This window comes from Quercus lobata, chromosome 4 (assembly GCF_001633185.2).
Source record: "Quercus lobata isolate SW786 chromosome 4, ValleyOak3.0 Primary Assembly, whole genome shotgun sequence".
NCBI classification, from domain to species: Eukaryota; Viridiplantae; Streptophyta; class Magnoliopsida; order Fagales; family Fagaceae; genus Quercus; species Quercus lobata.
This window is the reverse complement of record NC_044907.1, coordinates 14164805-14182590: the sequence shown is the minus strand read 5'-3', so window position 1 is coordinate 14182590 and position 17786 is coordinate 14164805. Positions and strand designations below refer to the sequence as shown.

At 33.4% G+C, this 17786-nt stretch overlaps 2 protein-coding genes across 2 annotated transcripts; both read left to right on the top strand.

The window, feature by feature from the left end:
- The first annotated feature begins 4606 nt into the window (after nucleotides 1-4606).
- Nucleotides 4607-5648, top strand: LOC115984645 (hyccin-like). The gene has a single exon (XM_031107670.1). It carries the CDS (start codon nucleotides 4607-4609, stop codon nucleotides 5636-5638), a length of 1032 nt encoding a protein of 343 aa, XP_030963530.1. The 3' UTR covers nucleotides 5639-5648.
- A 2279-nt stretch (nucleotides 5649-7927) lies between these two features.
- LOC115986461 (CSC1-like protein At3g54510) lies at nucleotides 7928-17726 on the top strand. Its single transcript, XM_031109489.1, has 10 exons — nucleotides 7928-8250; nucleotides 9400-9540; nucleotides 10584-10647; nucleotides 10824-11036; nucleotides 11954-12148; nucleotides 13712-14010; nucleotides 14412-14691; nucleotides 14960-15238; nucleotides 16019-16252; nucleotides 17547-17726. Exons 1-10 carry the CDS (start codon nucleotides 7964-7966, stop codon nucleotides 17706-17708), a joined length of 2154 nt encoding a protein of 717 aa, XP_030965349.1. The 5' UTR covers nucleotides 7928-7963; the 3' UTR covers nucleotides 17709-17726.
- Nucleotides 17727-17786: the final 60 nt, after the last annotated feature.

The window sequence follows — 17786 nt, the reverse complement described above, 5'->3', positions numbered from 1 at the left end:
TGATTAAGCTAATCTCAGGTCCACAGGTAGGTAGCCTCAATTTTGGCCAAACCATATGTAGGTAAATTGTAATTTGTCCATTTAATAATTGATATATCAATTTTTAAATATAAAATTAAAAGATATTTTTTATATTTATTTACTAGTATATGTTATGTTATTGATGTGGTACTAATTATACTAGTTTTTGTATGAGTTTATAAAATTTCTTATAAAAAAAAAATGATAGTACAAAATTGAATTTTCTTTTTAACTCCCCTTGGTCTCTGAAAGGTTAAAAGAAAACTCTTGCAAAGAGACTCTCATGCCTTTCCTAGGGAATTCCTTCTTCGTGTTCAATATTTGGAATTTATGGCTCCAAAGAAATAGATGCAGCTTTCAAAATTTTCATATAAACCCTTAATCTTTGATTAGGGATGTTGAATTCCTTGCATCTAAATTTTCTTGCTTGGTTTCCAACCAGGGGACAGACAGCCCCAAAATTGACATTCTAGTGAGATGGGAATTCCCTAGACAAAACTAGTTCAAGCTAACAGCATTGAAGCTGAATTATGGGCAGTGAGGGATAGCCTAGTCCTCTATTTGCAATTACAAGTCCAAGCTGTTGAAATTGGGCTTGACGTTGAATATGTGATCCGCCTTCTGTCAACACAAAGGTGTATCTTTTGCTGACTATGCACCTATTATTGATGACTACAGGAACCCACTGAACTGGTTGCCTCTTTGGAAAATCCAATACTGCTATAGAAAGGCGAATACCTGTGTTAATGCTCTGGCCAAGAAAGTTGTATCCCTTCAACATGATTTTTGTATCTTAAGACTCTTCGCCTGTGGAGTTGTCTTATCTTTTAATGCATGACCCCTCTGATCTTTTTTGTAACATATATTATGTAATAACTCTACCCCAATGGCTAATTCCTAGTTTCTAAAATATATCCTTTTAACCCAAAAAAAAAAAAAAAAACATTGAATTTTCGAGCAGATGAAAAATGTTTTACTATCAAATTCTTTCTCACATTTTTTAGGAAAACTAATAAATACTAACAAATTTGAGCATCGACTCTTGATGAGTGACGGTAGGGCTATAAATTTGTTTACAACTTGTTAAAAAGACAAGTTATGATTGAAGTAATATTATATTCACAATTGCTTACACTACACCACTTTCGTTATGCACCAATCATAACTTGTGAAAAGATTGTGAATTTTTTTGAGTAAAATATGAGATTTTATTAAGAAACAACAAGGATACATCCTTTTGCCAAGCAACCTAGATTTTTTATGCCACTACATATATACACAATTATACACCAATTTTTACTTATTACTAAATAGGCCTCTACTCTCTAGTACTAAGAGTGTCTAATAACTTGCAAAACTCAAATCGCCCATCTACCCTGGTTTGACCTGTCATAGGCAATTTTAATTGAGTGATTCGATCATTTAACAAGAACATATAATAAACCTACAAAACTTTTAGTTGTTTATGCTTCTAGACTTGTATTTGACTAGAAGAATGTCCTCCCACTGACAAAACAGTTAAAAACACAAAAGGGTCCCATGGTTTTTGGGAAAAAAAGATTATAAATTTAAACAAGTTAATGCTCTTACAATTTTACACTCTTACCATCCACATAAAATACACATTAACCAAAACACACACACACAACTCAACTGGGACTATCTATGTGAATCTAAGCAAAAGAGCATCAGACACTGAAAATCAAAAGTACCCCTTTACATAATGAAACCAATTCAACAAAACCCAACAACCATATACTTGCAATTTTTCAGGTACAACAATGAAATCAGAAGTTTGATAATTCATACTAAGCCTCTGGAAAATCTAGATAATGCAAACAAAACAAAAAAAAATCCTTAATTATATTAATAAATAAAAAAAATAAAACAATAACAAAAAACAAAACACGCATACATACATAGAACAAAAACTAAAACAAATCTTTCATGGTTACCTGTTGTGTTTGTGGCGATGTTGTTGGCTGCGGCACTGAGAGAAACAAAAGGGTGCGTTTGTAGAGTCAATAGAGGTTACAGAAGTGTTTTAGTCTTTTATTTTGGATGGGCTGGGCTTTGTTTAGCCCAAGGGCCCAACCTAAATTTTAGGTTATTAGTTTTGTTTTTAATTTTTAACGTTTCACTAAAAAAAAAAAAAAGTTTTATGTACTTTTATTTTTTGGAAATACGCAAAATTAAAGTAACCTTATTGTGGATTCTATTTAGTTCAACTGGTAAAATTTTTTATGGTTAAATAAGAGATTTGGAGTTCAATACTCGTCTACATCAAAAACTGATTGGTGTCTTAATTTGATAATAAGTTATCATCATAAGCAAATGTCATAGGTTAAAATTTTCTTTAAAAAAAATAATTCTATTCTAATTTGAAATTATTAAAAAAAATAAAAATGACCAAATTACAATGTAACCAATCATTTACAAAATCAAAGTGTAATTGTTATGGAAGTATGGTCAAAGCCTATTCTTTATAAACATGTAAATGTGTAATTATGGATGCATTGTAAAACTCAAACATTTTTTCATATTAAAAAAAATCGTCATTTAGTCAATTATATTGGACTGTAAAAAAAATCTAATTATAAAACAATATTTAATAATCTAATTTGTTTTAGAATTCATTTTTTTTAATTCTTTATCTCTCTTATTTTTCTTCTTCATCCACCAAGTAGTCCTAACCTTCCAAAGCCAACTATTTATAGCAAAGAAAAGGAGAGACTGCAAGGAAGGAGAAAGAGTGTTTGAGTGAAAACAATAATAATAATAATTAAATTTAAAATTTTTAACAAGTGCTATAGTTCTCTTGTAATAGCTTTTGCAAACTTTTTGAATAGTATGCAATGACCAATATTGTAGGGATTTTTTTTTTCCTTTTTGAAATTTGATTAATAGGATATTCTCCATTTTAGAGTTTTAGGTATTTTACTTTACATGATCAAATGAGAATGCTTTTACATTATGATTCTTCGTTGTAGAATGTTATTTCTTTTCTTTTTACACTACCTCTCAATGTCAACCTAAATGAAATATGATTAAAAAAAAAATTCAGCATGTGTTAAATTATCAATTCTCCCTAAATTTATTTTGCTCTGATCCAACGCATAGATCATATTAAAACAAATTCTGTTAAAGATAAAAGTAAAGCTCCAACTCTAAATTGATAGCATGGCTTTTAAAGTTTATACTTTATATGGTTTAATTTCAAATGTTTGCCAAGCTATATAGATATGGATAAATTGTATATATAATAGATAAGCTTATTACATTTTCTATTATAATCTCCTTTTCAAATATTTTGCTTGTAACAATGCTATTCAAACAAGAGAGCTTTGCAAATGATTGGAAGGCTCCATATATATATATATATATATATATATATATATATGACAGTTTTTTTTTTTTTTTTTTTTTTTGAGAAATAAACACATACACATACAAGAGAGAGAGAAAGAAAGAAGTCCCAACACAAAAACACGCCACAAATTTCATTCAGAAGCCATGGTGGCTTTTAAGAGAATGTAAGACAAATTATACTACATACAACACACCCTCTTTTATGAGTTAGAATAACAATCTATATCCTTATGTGATTGCCTTTTATTTTATGCCCTTAAAGAAATTTCATGAGTGGCTCTCCCTTAATAAATCTCCAACTATTTCTGTTTTCATGTGCCATTTTTTAAGGATCCAACTTCGTTCCAAGTTTTATATCTAATAATTCTTATACTTTCTAGTTTGTAACTAATAATTTTTATACTTTCTAGTTTGTTCAAAAGATTTTTCAAAAATCAGAACCTGTACCTATATTATGGGCCTACATTACGTGGTCCATATTCTAATTATTAAAATTCGTAAGAAAAATGCTAAAATCACAAACTATTTTACAAATTATTTTATAAACAGCCGATATGGTGAGTGATTATTAATAAATAAAAAAAATGTTAATGGTGGACTCAGATGAGATCCACTAAGAATTTGCTATATTAATAATTTGTAAAAATATTGTAAATTAGTCTATAACTATAACATTACACAATTCTTAATCACATGATTAAATTGAGAAGGCAATGCCACAACTCACAAGGAAAAGGAAAAGGACATGAAGGTAAAAGATGATCCAATCTTTCTGCCTTAATTGTCTCTCCTCCAATGACTCATGTTTGCTTAATATGCTTTGACAGTTTCCCTTTTTGAGCAGTTTACTCTTTCTACAATTGAAATATTCATCCTCATTTAATTTATCATCCATGAATGTAATAATATAATTGAAAAAGTAATATTAGAGATACAAACTATTTTACAATTTTTTTTACAAACTGCCGATATGGTAAGTGATTATTGGTAAATGAAAAAATGATATTAATTATAGACCTAGAAGAAAACCAATAAAAGATTGCCCACATCAACATTTTGTAAGAATATTGTAAAATAGTTTGTAAGTGTAGCATTACTCATAATTGAAATGCTCCCTAGCTAGCTATAGTTAATCACCCATAATAATTCAATTGAAAAACAATCCAATATATTCTCTCTCTCTCTCTCTCTCTCTCTCTCTCTCTCTCTCTCTAAAATGTTTGATCATTCAGAACCCACCACCCCATCCTCCACCTCGACACCGACCTCAGAACATGCACCCTCCATATCATTGGACTCCCTATCTAAAACCAAATCGGCCGTTGAATCTCTCTCCTCCATTCTCTCCTCCTTTCCATCCAATCTCTCCTTTTCTATCTCCTCCTCCAACCTTAATCCTGCTTTCTCTCTTCTCCATGACCCCCAAGTTGCCTCCCAAGTATCCTCCCTCCTTCGTGAACCTAACTCTGGAGCCGGTGACAACAACCTTTGTCGTTGGCTTTATGACACTTTCCAGTCCGGTGACCCTAACCTCCAACTCGTTGTCCTCCGCTTCCTCCCCATTATTGTAGGGATCTACCTCTCCCGTGTTGCACTCCGCAAACCCCTTGCTGGATTTGAGGCCATCCTTCTAGCCCTCTACGCCCATGAGACCACCTCGCGTGCCGGCCAACCCATAACCATGAACGTACCGAACTTGTCACTTCCCAGTGTTTACCATGAAGCCAAAGCACCCATTAACAACTCCACAGAGCTTAACCTAGCAGTCATATCTCCTAGTTTGGAGCCACATGGGACTGTAAGGTCTACGAGAAGAGCCAGAATAGTTGGGGTGGCCTTAGAACTATACCACAGCAAGATTTATCATATGCCAGTTGGGTCCAAGATTGATTTCTGTGACTTTTGTGTGGTTTGGGCTGGTCAAGACAATAATGATGATGACAGGGACTTGAACAAGGAGAGCGAGTCAAATGGTCGTAAAGAGGGAAGGATTCAATTGCCATGGGAGTTGCTACAACCTGTATTGAGAATTCTTGGTCACTGCCTTATGGGGAACACGAAAAACAAAGAACTGTTTGATGCGGCATGGGCGGCATGTAATAGTTTGTATGCAAGGTCTATGCATGATATCAATCCTAAGGCACTTTTGGCCACTGGGAGTTTGCTTAAGCTTGGCAAGAAGGCTATGGAGCCTTCGGAAGATTTAGATCCAACTGAAATACGAAAGTCTAATGTCCTTGTCATCTAAGATATGTACTCCTATCATAGTATATATCCTTCCCCATAAGAATCCATTTTACAAATACTTGTGAAATTATATGTGAATTTTTGTCTGTTCTAGTAAAATTGTGCTATTGTTGATCATTTTCAAAGGCAAACTTTCAATCAAAGCTTTTGGGTAATGGCTAGTGCACACTTACCATTTTTCACAAAGTGTGCACACTCATTTTTTTACACTAAACTCGTGATTTGCAATATATAGCGTGTGAGAAATAAACACCGTTCTAAATATTTTCTATTTATCCGCATGAGTTAATACTGACTATCCAATATGAGCAATATTCCATGTTGGATAGGTTAGAATTGTAGAATTATACACTGCATTTTGGACCTAGACCTTTCTTCTTCTTTTGCCCATTCCTTATTCTCTCCCTATCTTCCTCTCCTTCTAAACAACTTTTAATAGGTTTCTCTATGAATCTTCATCTATACCTCCAAATTAAGCACCCAACTTTATGCTTGGGTTAGATAAGATCCTTTTGTCAATGATCCCATAAACTCACGCTCTATGAGATTAAGTATTAAGCATTCTTAATTTTCCTGTTTTCACTAAACCCCTTTAAATCAAACCAGCTAATTAATTTCATCCCACGTGTCACACTTGATGCATATAGATGACATCATGATACATATGCTCTCAACCAAATGCTAATTTAATTCATTCTCCAAAAAAAATGCTAATTTAATTCATTTTGAATTGAATATCATTTCAAGAGAGAGTCAAAATTAATTATGTAATGTTTAGTAATGGGCCTAATGGGCTGTCTACCTCCTTCACGCATAGTCGAAGGACAAATTGTAGTAAGCCGAAGGACAAATTGTAATTCATATTTAGTTTATTCTTGTACTCCAACGTTAATCAAAAGGTAGAAGTACTATAAGCAATATGCCATGAACGTGTGTGCACGCGCGCGCGTGTGAGACCATTGTCCATGGGGTTGGGGCAACTCAACTCTACCATTGAATTGCAAATAAGTTAATAGATTGAAAAGTAACACTTCGCCCATCCAAGATTGGCCCTATTATGCGGCCGTTATTCACCTTATCACTTTGACAATTAAAAACATAATATAACAAAAACATAGAACTTAAGATCTAAAAAGAATATTTGTAGATATTATGGAAGTTACTTATATGCTTTGACTCAGTAACTTCATGAGAAACCTTAATTCCAAAAGAAAAATCCTGAGATCACTTATAAACCCAAGATCTATGTGGAAAATACCTAATGTGAGGCTTAGTATATGCTTGCATAATACACATCCAAATAATTCAATCCAATCAAATGTGCACAAACAAACATATATATCTTGACAGCATTGTTGTCCTAACTTCAAACTGACATATCTTACCCATTTAAAATCCAAATTATGTCAAAGTTTTGTATATTTTGAAGCCCTAGATATCTTATTAATGGAACAATTCTTACAAAAATTGGTTGAGTTTCAAGAGATAATATTGTTTTAAAAAGTGAACAAATGTCATGTTCAACAATGTAATTGAAGCGATTTTGAACATTTTTGAGGTGTGGTTATTTTCGAACTATTGAAAATACTTAATTACCCAAACTTCCTTATTAAGGACTGATGACTTAAGTTATACTAGGATACAAAATAGGATGTCTATAGGTAGGTCCTCCTCCTTCCCCTAAGAGTGAGGTGTCCTTAGGACCCTATGGCCAACTCCCTTGTATATTAGTCCATATTCCTTTCCTATTTGGGATTCAAATAAATATACTAATTTTATCTATAATCAAATAGGCACTTTAGGATTTCTAACTTTTTATTAGGGAAACATAGGTACTTTTGAGTTATTTTTTCATTCATTTCTTAATAATTTAAAGCAAATATACTCTTCTTATTAAGTATATTCAAGTTAGCTCAAGAGCTCACAGATTATGAAAAAGAACATGTCCTAACTCAGACGCACCCCAAAGAACATACTAGTCCTACTTTTATTTTGGTCCAAAGTTAGCCACAAAAACAATTATCAAAACCATTTTTCCAACGGTTAATTATCAAAAAAATAATTTTTTCTTTGAAACAATTACTATAAAAACTGAGCAAATTCAATGAATAATCAGAGACTTGAATTTAGCACGCATGCAGGCCAAGCAGTTCCGCATGTCTTACGTTGTCCTCAACGTGCAACTCTGCCACGTATATCACCAAAGGTGGCAAGTGGCAACCTCTGTGTTTGTCTGTGTGTATGTTACACTGTTACACTTCTTAACTTACAAAGCGAGAGATCTCTTTCAGTGTGTGTGTGATTGTGAAAGTGAAAGAAAAAAAAAATGAACCCCCATAGTCTGTTTGCTTCGGCAGCCATTAACATAGGCTTGGCCTTAGTGACTCTCACCCTCTTCTCCATCTTCAAGAAACAGCCCTCATTCGCTCCCATATTCTACGCTCGTCGCCTCTCCAATGGCCAACAGATTCACTTCCATGATCAAACCTTCTCTTTCCGTCGCTTCCTCCCTTCTGTCTCCTGGATTCCTCGCGCTTTTCGCGTCACTGAAGATGAAATTCTTGACTCCAGTGGCCTTGACGCTCTTGTCATCATCAGACTCTTCAAGTTCGGGTCAGTTTTTATACGTTTCTGAATATGTTTGCTTTTTTATGAACTCTCATTTACTTAGTACTGCTTTATTTTGTTTATACAATTCAGTTTTGTGGGGTTTCTTTGGATTTCAGACTGTAAAGATATTATGGGAAAAAATAGCTAACCTTTAGTTTTTTGTTCAAGGTTGATTTTCACAATGTGTGTATTTTTTGGGTGGTTGGAATATTTTTGGGTTCTATATATGTAAATGATATGCAAATAATTGTCGGGTCAATGTTGTTTGTTTTAAAATTTGAAGTGGTCAATGTGTAAAATTAGAGGGTATATAGCTTTGACACTAAACTGCTTGATTTATTGAACCAATGAGATCTCTACTGATTGTTAACCATATGTTAAACAATAAAGATTTCTGGATCGTTCAGGGGTAATCTCAATTCATTGGAGTTGGAACGAAAATCTATACTAATGTTGTTGATTTTGTTTTAAGCCCAAAAGAAAAAGAAAAAGAAAAAGAAAAAAAAAAAAAAAAAGCTTATATTTTAAGGGCACATTACTGATTATTGTGTACTAGTTGGTGTACATCGTCTGTACACACCACCCATATCATATGTTACATGTGGACATGCTTAAAAATGTGGAAGCTTGTGTGAAATTATGGATATTGTGTGCAAGGAGTGTACAGTAAGGAGTGTGTAAGAATGTTTACCAGTATTTCAATGGCTCTCCAAAAATAAATCTTTTGTTATTTTCATGTCATGCTCCATACTTGCGATTTGAATCACTGAATGCTGAATATTTTCTGAATTACAAATATTTCACCATGCTCATGTCTAAAGTGTGAACTTCCTTTCCTGTACTACAGAACAGAAATCTGATTGGTTGCATTTTAAAGAAAATGTGTCAAATCTTGAGTATTATAAGTTTATAACTAGAGTTATTCTATGCGTTCAGTTTTATGGGGTGTGTTTTTACTTGAGCAGACCCTTTTGGGCAGAACATTCCAGAAATTAATGCAGTTAGTTCTAAGAAATTAATGATGGGATATTTTTGTAATGACTTATGAAAAATGATTTAGCATATCAACAATGCTATGTATACTCTAGTTACAAATTTTGTTGATAATGATGCTCTTATATTTTCATTATTCTAATTGTACTTGTTTTGCAGTATCAAATTTTTTGTTGTATGCTCTCTTGTGGGGTTGGTGGTACTTCTCCCAGTAAATTATAATGGCCAGGATGTACCATACCAGAGCTATCACTCCTTGGATTCTTTTACAATATCTAACATTACTCCTGGTTCTAACAGGTGAGACTCTCTTAACCTTGCACATAAAACATTTACAAAGACTGGCATGAAGTAAATTTTGCACATCTTGCTATAGTTTTTTTTCCAAGTTATTTTCAGATTTCAGTTCCAAGTCTAAAACATAAGAATGTGTGGCTATCATTGTCAACTCTGGCTATTGATCCTAAAATGTTGGGAGTTTTAAAAAAAATAATAAATAAATAAATCTTATGCTCCAGGATGATGTTTTGATATTTTATGTTCAAGAGAAAAAAATAAGGACACAAATTTGTGGATTAATGCCAAATATGCAAGATGATTTTGTTAAATTGACTTAAATAAATGGATTCAATAATTTACTGAGTGATGTTATCTCACTTCTAATGTTAGATGGAAACATTTTGTAGCATTTTGTACCTGATATGGACAGTTGGATATTGTTGACCATGTAATGCTCAGCAGAGAAATTCTTTTACGATACCATTGTAACTGGTGAATTAATGATTGCCATTTTCCTTTAAATGAAATTTTGTGAATGCAAGTTTTAAGAGTAATTCTGTGTCATCCTTTGGAATTTGTTATCATTAAAATTTGTGATGGCAAGACCATTATTGTATCAACTTAATTAGAGGAAGGCAAGAGTGGTATTAATAAGACTTCTCTGAACAATGAACACTAATATATACATTTCTAGGACTGATTCCACAAGTAAAAAAAAAATAACTTAGTGAGCATCCAGAACCAAACTCTCTGGTTTCAGATTATTTATGAATTTACTAAAAAAAAATATGGTTTTAGCTTAGCAAAAAATAAAAATAAAAAGTTTAATTGTGCTTCTAGTACCAAGAAGCTACCTCCATGTTTTAATTCACAATGCCTATATGCATGGTGTTAAAGTGCATATATGTATTCAAACACAACTAGAAAACATAAATGCTTGTATCATACTTGTTTAACTCTTTTTTTCTTTTGGTAGCATTACATATTATCTTATTTATACAAGCTGAACTGACAACATTAAAAGAAAATTTGCTTACCGAGTTTCTTCCTATTCCAATCTGCAGGCTTTGGGTGCATTTTTCATGCTTGTGGATTTTATCTTTCTACGGCTTATACCTACTATATCAGGTGAGTTTTTCAGTTAGATATCTAGCTATATAATTAGTAGTTTACTCCACAAAACCACTTAATGCATGGCATTTTGGATTGGAGGAATGCTGCTGACGGTCACTGCATAAGCAACACTCACTCTTTCTATTAAGTGAACATTACAGGTGACTTCCTAATTTTTTTTTTCACCTCAGGAATATGATGAAATTTTGGTTAAAAGGATTCAACAACTTCAGAAGATTAGGCATCGACCTGACCTGTTTACTATTCTTGTTCGGGAAATTCCGATTTGCTCAGAACACAAGGCTCGTGGTTGTTCTGTTGATCACTTCTTCTCTAAACATTATCCATACAGTTATCATTCTTATCAAATGGTATACAAAGAAAAAGATCTTGAAGTGTTGTTGGTAAGTTTTGAATGGTTTGAAGGTGCTAATTATTGAACATCCATGTTATTGGCTATGTCAGTATTTGCAGCATTTGCCTTCAGTTGTCCATGAGCCCACAGCTTCCTTCTTGCAGATCTATATTTTCCATCTACAACTCTATTTCTTAGTTATTTTTCTTGAACAGTTGATGGATAGTTGTTGAGGATGTCATCACAACTGTTAGTCTCTTAAAAAAGTATCTATATTTTTTTGGGGTGTTTTTCCAAGAGGCTCTGAGACCTTCACTCTAGAAGTGTGGATATGTTGGAAAACCTCAAGAAATATGACCAATAAAATTTTTGAGTGAAGAGTTTATTTTCTTCAGTTGATAGTTTTCTGTTGGGTGGCACTGATATCATCCCTGCAACAACCTGTTCAGGTTATTATAATTCGAAAAAATTACATATATATGCGTGTGTGTGTGTTTGAGTTGTGATGGGAGGGTCTCTTAAGCTGAATTTTCAGTCCATTTACATAATCATACTGCTGCATGTAGGGCTCTAGCCTTGTTTGCATGAGTGTTTTCTACGTTTAAGAATAGCCTTTGTAATTAGATTTTAGTTTTGGTCCCGCAGAATTGGCCTTAAAGAGTGTCGTTTTACTTTCTTTTTTTTTACATTTCTAATGAAAGATGTAAAATGACAAGTGCAAATCAGTGGTAATACATAAAATGATTGCAGTATCTTACAACAAAAATCAACTTTTGTCATTAGTCCTCTGGCTTGACTTTTTGAAGATGGTGATTTTGTTTTCACTGAGTACGTGTGGAATTTTCAAGTAAAAATATGATATTTTGTGAACATCCTTATTTTATCTCAGCAACACATGAGATATCCTTCCCTTTCAGTTTTTTCCTGTTTGTGACGGGCACCTCTTACAGATATTATTAAATGTAGAGCCAGGCAGAATCTATTGCAAGAAAGATAGAGGACTTGAGAGAGAGGCCCACAGCTAACAAAAATAAGAGAGAAACTTTGCTCTTGGATGGATCTAGAGAAGATGCTGTGAAGATATCCTTGCACGAGGACAGCCTTCAAGTATTTTGTGAAAAGATACGCCAATTACAGCATGAAATTGTGATCAAGCAAAAGGTAATTAGGTTGGTGGCAGTAATTATGATTTATTCCAATGTTGGAGACATGGACATAATCTATTTTGCTCACAGCTAATGTTGGTGATTCATATTTGGTCCCAAGACCCCCCCCCCCCCCAACAAAAAAAAAAAAAGAAAAAAAAGAAAAAGAGAAGGGTTGCAATAGGTTTAGTCACTTTATTATGAATGGATCCTGTACAGAACTGTGGTTAGTCTGTTGAGGATTCGTAGCTAACCCTAATGTTTAGGACTAAGGTTATGTTGTTGTTGTTGTATGTCATGTACTTTTCTATTCAAATTCTTGTATGGTTTTGGCATTTCGTCTCCTATGCTTTCAACAACATTGCAGTTTGTATTTGCAGCATTTTCTCCATTAAGCTAATTGGATAGGTTTCCTTGCTCTTTATATTTCACTATACTTTGATTTAGAGAAGTGTGAAAAGTAAATTACTGCTCTAATAATTTGTAACTTTAGGAAGTTTGTGAAGGAATAGTTTTCACTCCTCCCAGATGTAGTCCTTTTCTACAATGGGCGGCTGTATCTTTTATTGAATCTGAAGTTGCTACCTTAGTGAACTTGAGTTGTGTTTTCTAGAGTCATTTAAAATGTGATAAAAATTAAGCATCTGTTGAACTCCTCATAGTTAAATATAATTGTCATGATCCTCTGGTTTTTCAAGCTTAGATACTTGTGGAGTACTTGATAAGCAGAATAAAGTGAATGTTTTAGGTATAGCTAAAGTCACTCTACTTTTTAATAATCTGCTACACCTCTATAGTGAAATTCACTGTTCATGATCTTCTGGTTTGGCTAGCTTAGATACTTTTGGATTCCTTCATAAGCACAAAACCATGAGTATTTTAGGTTAAGAAATATTGATATACCTATCTTTCAATACATGCTTAAGTGGCCAAGAGGGAAATTGGGAACACCATTCATATATACATATGGTACTGTAACTCTTTGTTTGAATAGGTATTACTCATGCATTTGTCTAGACTCAGGCCACTTAGGTTAAACTTGTAGGGCATTGCTTGAGGCTTGAGCGGGATATGATAAGATTTGAAGAGTAGGAATTTGCTTAGGTGGTTGTATTGCAGTAGTGCTGGTGTTGGTGGTTGAAAGGCAGTGGTGAAAAATAGGCACTGGTGAAAAATAGGCACTAATGGTTCTCTAAACAATATAGCCCAACTGGTATTGTGATGGGTGTTCTATGGAAGTTGTAACGGTGCAGGGATACTCGTCATGATGAGGTTCCATCGAGAAACTTCATAACAGCATGCATATGATTCTTTTCAAATACTGTTTTACGCCCGAATCATCTAGTATGAGCAAAAAAATGTTTAATAAAATCATCTTAGATCCCCTTCAAAAATAACCATTATGATTATATAAAAAAATAAAAAATTTACCTAAGGGATTTTGTGTCCTGTGTAGTATGAAGTCAAGGCAGCTTTGCTCAAACTATATATTTTTAGGAGTATAACTGCATTGTGAATGTTCTTTGCGTTTCTGAAGATATTTCAAATATACATTTCCTGAGTTATTGTATTTTTGTAGGAGCTACCTGTTGCCTTCGTTATATTCAAGTCTCGTTGTGGTGCTGCACTAGCCGCTCAATCTCAGCAGCACTCACATCCACTTCTATGGATCACGGAAATGGCTCCAGAACCAAGGGATGTATCATGGAGGACTTTGGCAATTCCATATAGAATACTTCCACTTTACAAAATTGGAGTTGTTCTTGCAGCATCACTTCTTACAATTTTCTTTGCCATCCCAGTCACTGCTGTTCAAGGAATTGCCAAATATGAGAAACTGAAGAAATGGTTTCCTCCAGTCATGGCTGTAGAATTAATGTAATGACTCTGTTCCTGCTGTGCTTCTTCTGGGATAAATAATATCTGTGGAATCTTTTCTACTTATCGCTTTTGTCTGCAACCGAGTAACAGTTGCTAAAAATTCTTCAAACTTCAGTGTGACATGAACACAAAAATTAAGAACGTAAAATAACTGTATTAGTTTGTGTGTGTGTGTGTGTGTGTGTGTGAGAACTTTGTTAGGAGGCATATTTTGTAACATTAGCTTTTGTCTCTATTGAGTGACACTCGTTTCATTTGCATGCATTTAGTCTATATATTATCAGGCTTATCACTATCACCGAGGAATGTTTATAACTTGCATAAGTTTATAATTCCTTGATTGTTTCATCTAATGTTCACCAAATCTCCTTCATCTTGACACATCTATTTTGCTGCAGACCAGGATTAAGCTCTGTCATGACAGGGTATCTTCCTAGTGTCATTCTTAAAGGATTTATATACATTGTCCCCTTTGCAATGTTTGGGATGGCTAAATTACCTGGTTGTATCTCAAAGAGCAAGGAGGAGATTAAAGCTTGCAACATGGTCTTCTATTTTCTAGTGGGAAATGTTTTCTTTTTGAGTGTGTTATCAGGATCATTACTTGATGAAATTGGAGAATCTTTTTCTCACCCAAAGAATTTTCCTAGTCATCTGGCTAGTGCTGTCTCTGCTCAAGTAAGCTTTGTTAACCTTCATTCATTTTCGGTTTTTCTTTCATGACATCTTTTTTTGTTTTAAACTATTTTCTGTGGCTGTGATGAAAAAAGGACATCAAAAAAATGAACAAACAGAAACTGAACCAATTTATTTTACATCTGTATTGGTATAGTTTTACATTTTACATAAAATTGGGATTTCTGTCAAATTACTCTAATTATTCTGCACTTTTTTCTTTGAACAGATCTTTTTCTATAGATTTGACTGCTAAAATATTGTGTTTCAGGCAGATTTCTTCATGACATACATCCTAACAGATGGGCTTTCAGGGTTTTCTTTGGAGATTCTTCTGCCTGGCTTACTCTTTTGGGATGTTATAAAGTCACACACAGTTGGCCGTGGGACAGAGAAAGATCCTTATCTTTATTCACTACCCTACTTTAGAATTATTCCTATGGTGTCCTTGTCAGTACTGATTGGTACAGTATACGCGGTTGTCACACCATTGTTGCTTCCATTTCTTATTGGCTACTTCTGTCTTGGCTATCTTGTTTTTATCAACCAGGTTGAATTTCTTACCCTTCTGACCTTCTTATATCAACCAAGTGTATTGTTTTACATGTAAATGACCACTTCTATGCCACTAGTGTTTCAACTCCCTCAAGCTATGTTATTACACTAATGATGTCATTAAAACCTAGGCAAAAATTATAAGATGGGAGAAAGGAAGAAGAAAGATTTTGTTAACTTCTATATTTTTACTCATCACACTCCATCCAAAAACATGTTTAGGCATGTTAAAACTTCCTTTCATGCCCGTTCTTCATTCTATATTTGATTATATACTATAAGACCTAGCAGAAAATCTGGTTTTTTAAAATTCAGGTAGTGCTTTGGCCATTTTTCTTTTCTTTATTCTTTTCCCCTGAAAAGGAGAAGAAAAAAATGCCTATGGAAGAAGTTATCATTGCAATGTTGATGTATTATACATTATTCCTACTTCTGCATAAGGTCCATAACCAACCAAAAAATAACTAATGACCCATAGGGAACAATCATTTTATCATCAAAACTTTTGCTAAAAAGTCCTTAAAATATTATCAATTTTTTTTTGATAATGGATAAATTATCTTGACATATTTTACTTTCCATTATGTATTGAGCATTTTGTCTTGAGTTAACATCAAATTTGTTTCCACACTTCCACGAATGGAACTATTAACATTTGTTTCAGTCATTGTGAGGATTGATATACATTTTGAAAGTCAATGATTTTCTTTTGTTAACAACATTATTTTTCCAACTTACCAATTTCAAGGCTTATAAATAAAAATATGTTTTGCAGATTCAAGATGTATATGCAATTGTGTACGAGACATGTGGACAATACTGGCCATACATTCATCACTATATTCTTGTTGCAATTGTTCTCATGCAAATTACCATGATTGGTCTTTTTGGACTCAAGTCTATGCCAGCTGCTTCCATATCAATAATTCCACTGCTCTTGCTCACTTTGATGTTTAATGAGTACTGCAAGAAACGTTTTCTCCCCACATTCCATCATTACTCTATCCAGGTATATTTGGTCCTTCAAAATATTTTTATATGATTCATATAAAATGATTCCTCAAAAAGCAAAGAAATCCATCACTTTATGCTGATTTATTTATTGAACTCCTGACCTTACTTCAATTGATGTCTCGCAGTGCTTATACCACAAATATTAGGTCAAGAATCAATTAGTATTTTTGTATACTATGCTTTTGACGTCACTCCATATCTATATACTGCTTGGTTGAAAAAAAATGATTTCTAGCTGAATGGCGCTTCTCAATATTGCATTTTGTGCGTTAAGAAACTGAAAATGTTATACACTAGATATTACCACCTGAGAATTAGAAACTCTTAGGGAATGTCATATCAGTAAGGTTCTAGACTAAACATGATTTATGTACTAGTTGAACCTCTCCACATCAAAGCTTAACCTTTTGGGTTCAATTGTGGGGCCAAAATGAATTGTGGGAGGGAAATTGCCTCCCCAACCTTTCAACAAAATCAGGAAAGAAAAAACCAAGGAAGAGAGTCGAGTAGAAGTACAAATTTTCCCAAGTAGAAAATTTCCCCTTAACACAAGAAATTCCTTTTGGGAATTTTGGGTTTCCAATGTTGAACTAATATTTTGAATAATTAGGACTTAAAGCCAGGGTAGAGAGAAGAAAATATGGGTTTTCTATAATTATTTAAAAGAAATCAAGCCCCATGTAAAATATTTTGGAAACTTTCAACTTTCAAGTATACTATCATACTAATTTTTACTTTGATTTATTTTCTTAATTTACTTTTAATTAATCCAATGGCTTTTTAAATTGATATGTTAATTGATTATTTATATTGACATTTTTGAATATAATGATTATGAAGAAACCTGAGTATAAAAATTGCTTTTATGTTAAATCTTACTTCTTTCTTGTTGGTTAGCTCATTTTCTAGATGGCCTTCATTTATGTTTCTTAGTTATGTGTTCCTATGATTCTGTTTTGCTTGCATATTTTGTATCTTCTAAGATGGTAGTTGATCTCTTCTACAAAAAAAAAGAAAGAAAAAAGATGACAGTTCATCAAACGTTACTCACATACATGCATCGCCATTTCCAAGATTAATGTTATCATGCTCTTTCTCACACGTCTAATTTATGAAAATTTCCTGGCATATGAGGTCATATGGTTCATTTAGCACATCATAGTGTGCAGTTATTGTAGTACCTCCTTCAAAAGTGTGGCCTATTGCCAAAACTTTATCATGGAATAAGTGTAAATTGAATTTGCTATATCTTACCTATAACCTGATAAGAATTTACTCTTTCTTATTAGAATGCTGTTGAACATGATGAATTAGATGCGAAGAGCAGTCAAATGGAAGTTAACCATGAGGATGTGATTAATGCATATTGTTCACCCTGTTTGCGGCCTGTAAACTTCCTCACATCAGAATCGAGTTCAACACAACCATTGGTTTGCTCATCATCACTTTAATTCTAGCTTTTTCATTTCCCTACATTCGGTACTCAAGAAAATTCTTTTTAGATTCTTCATGTGATGTTGGATTACTTG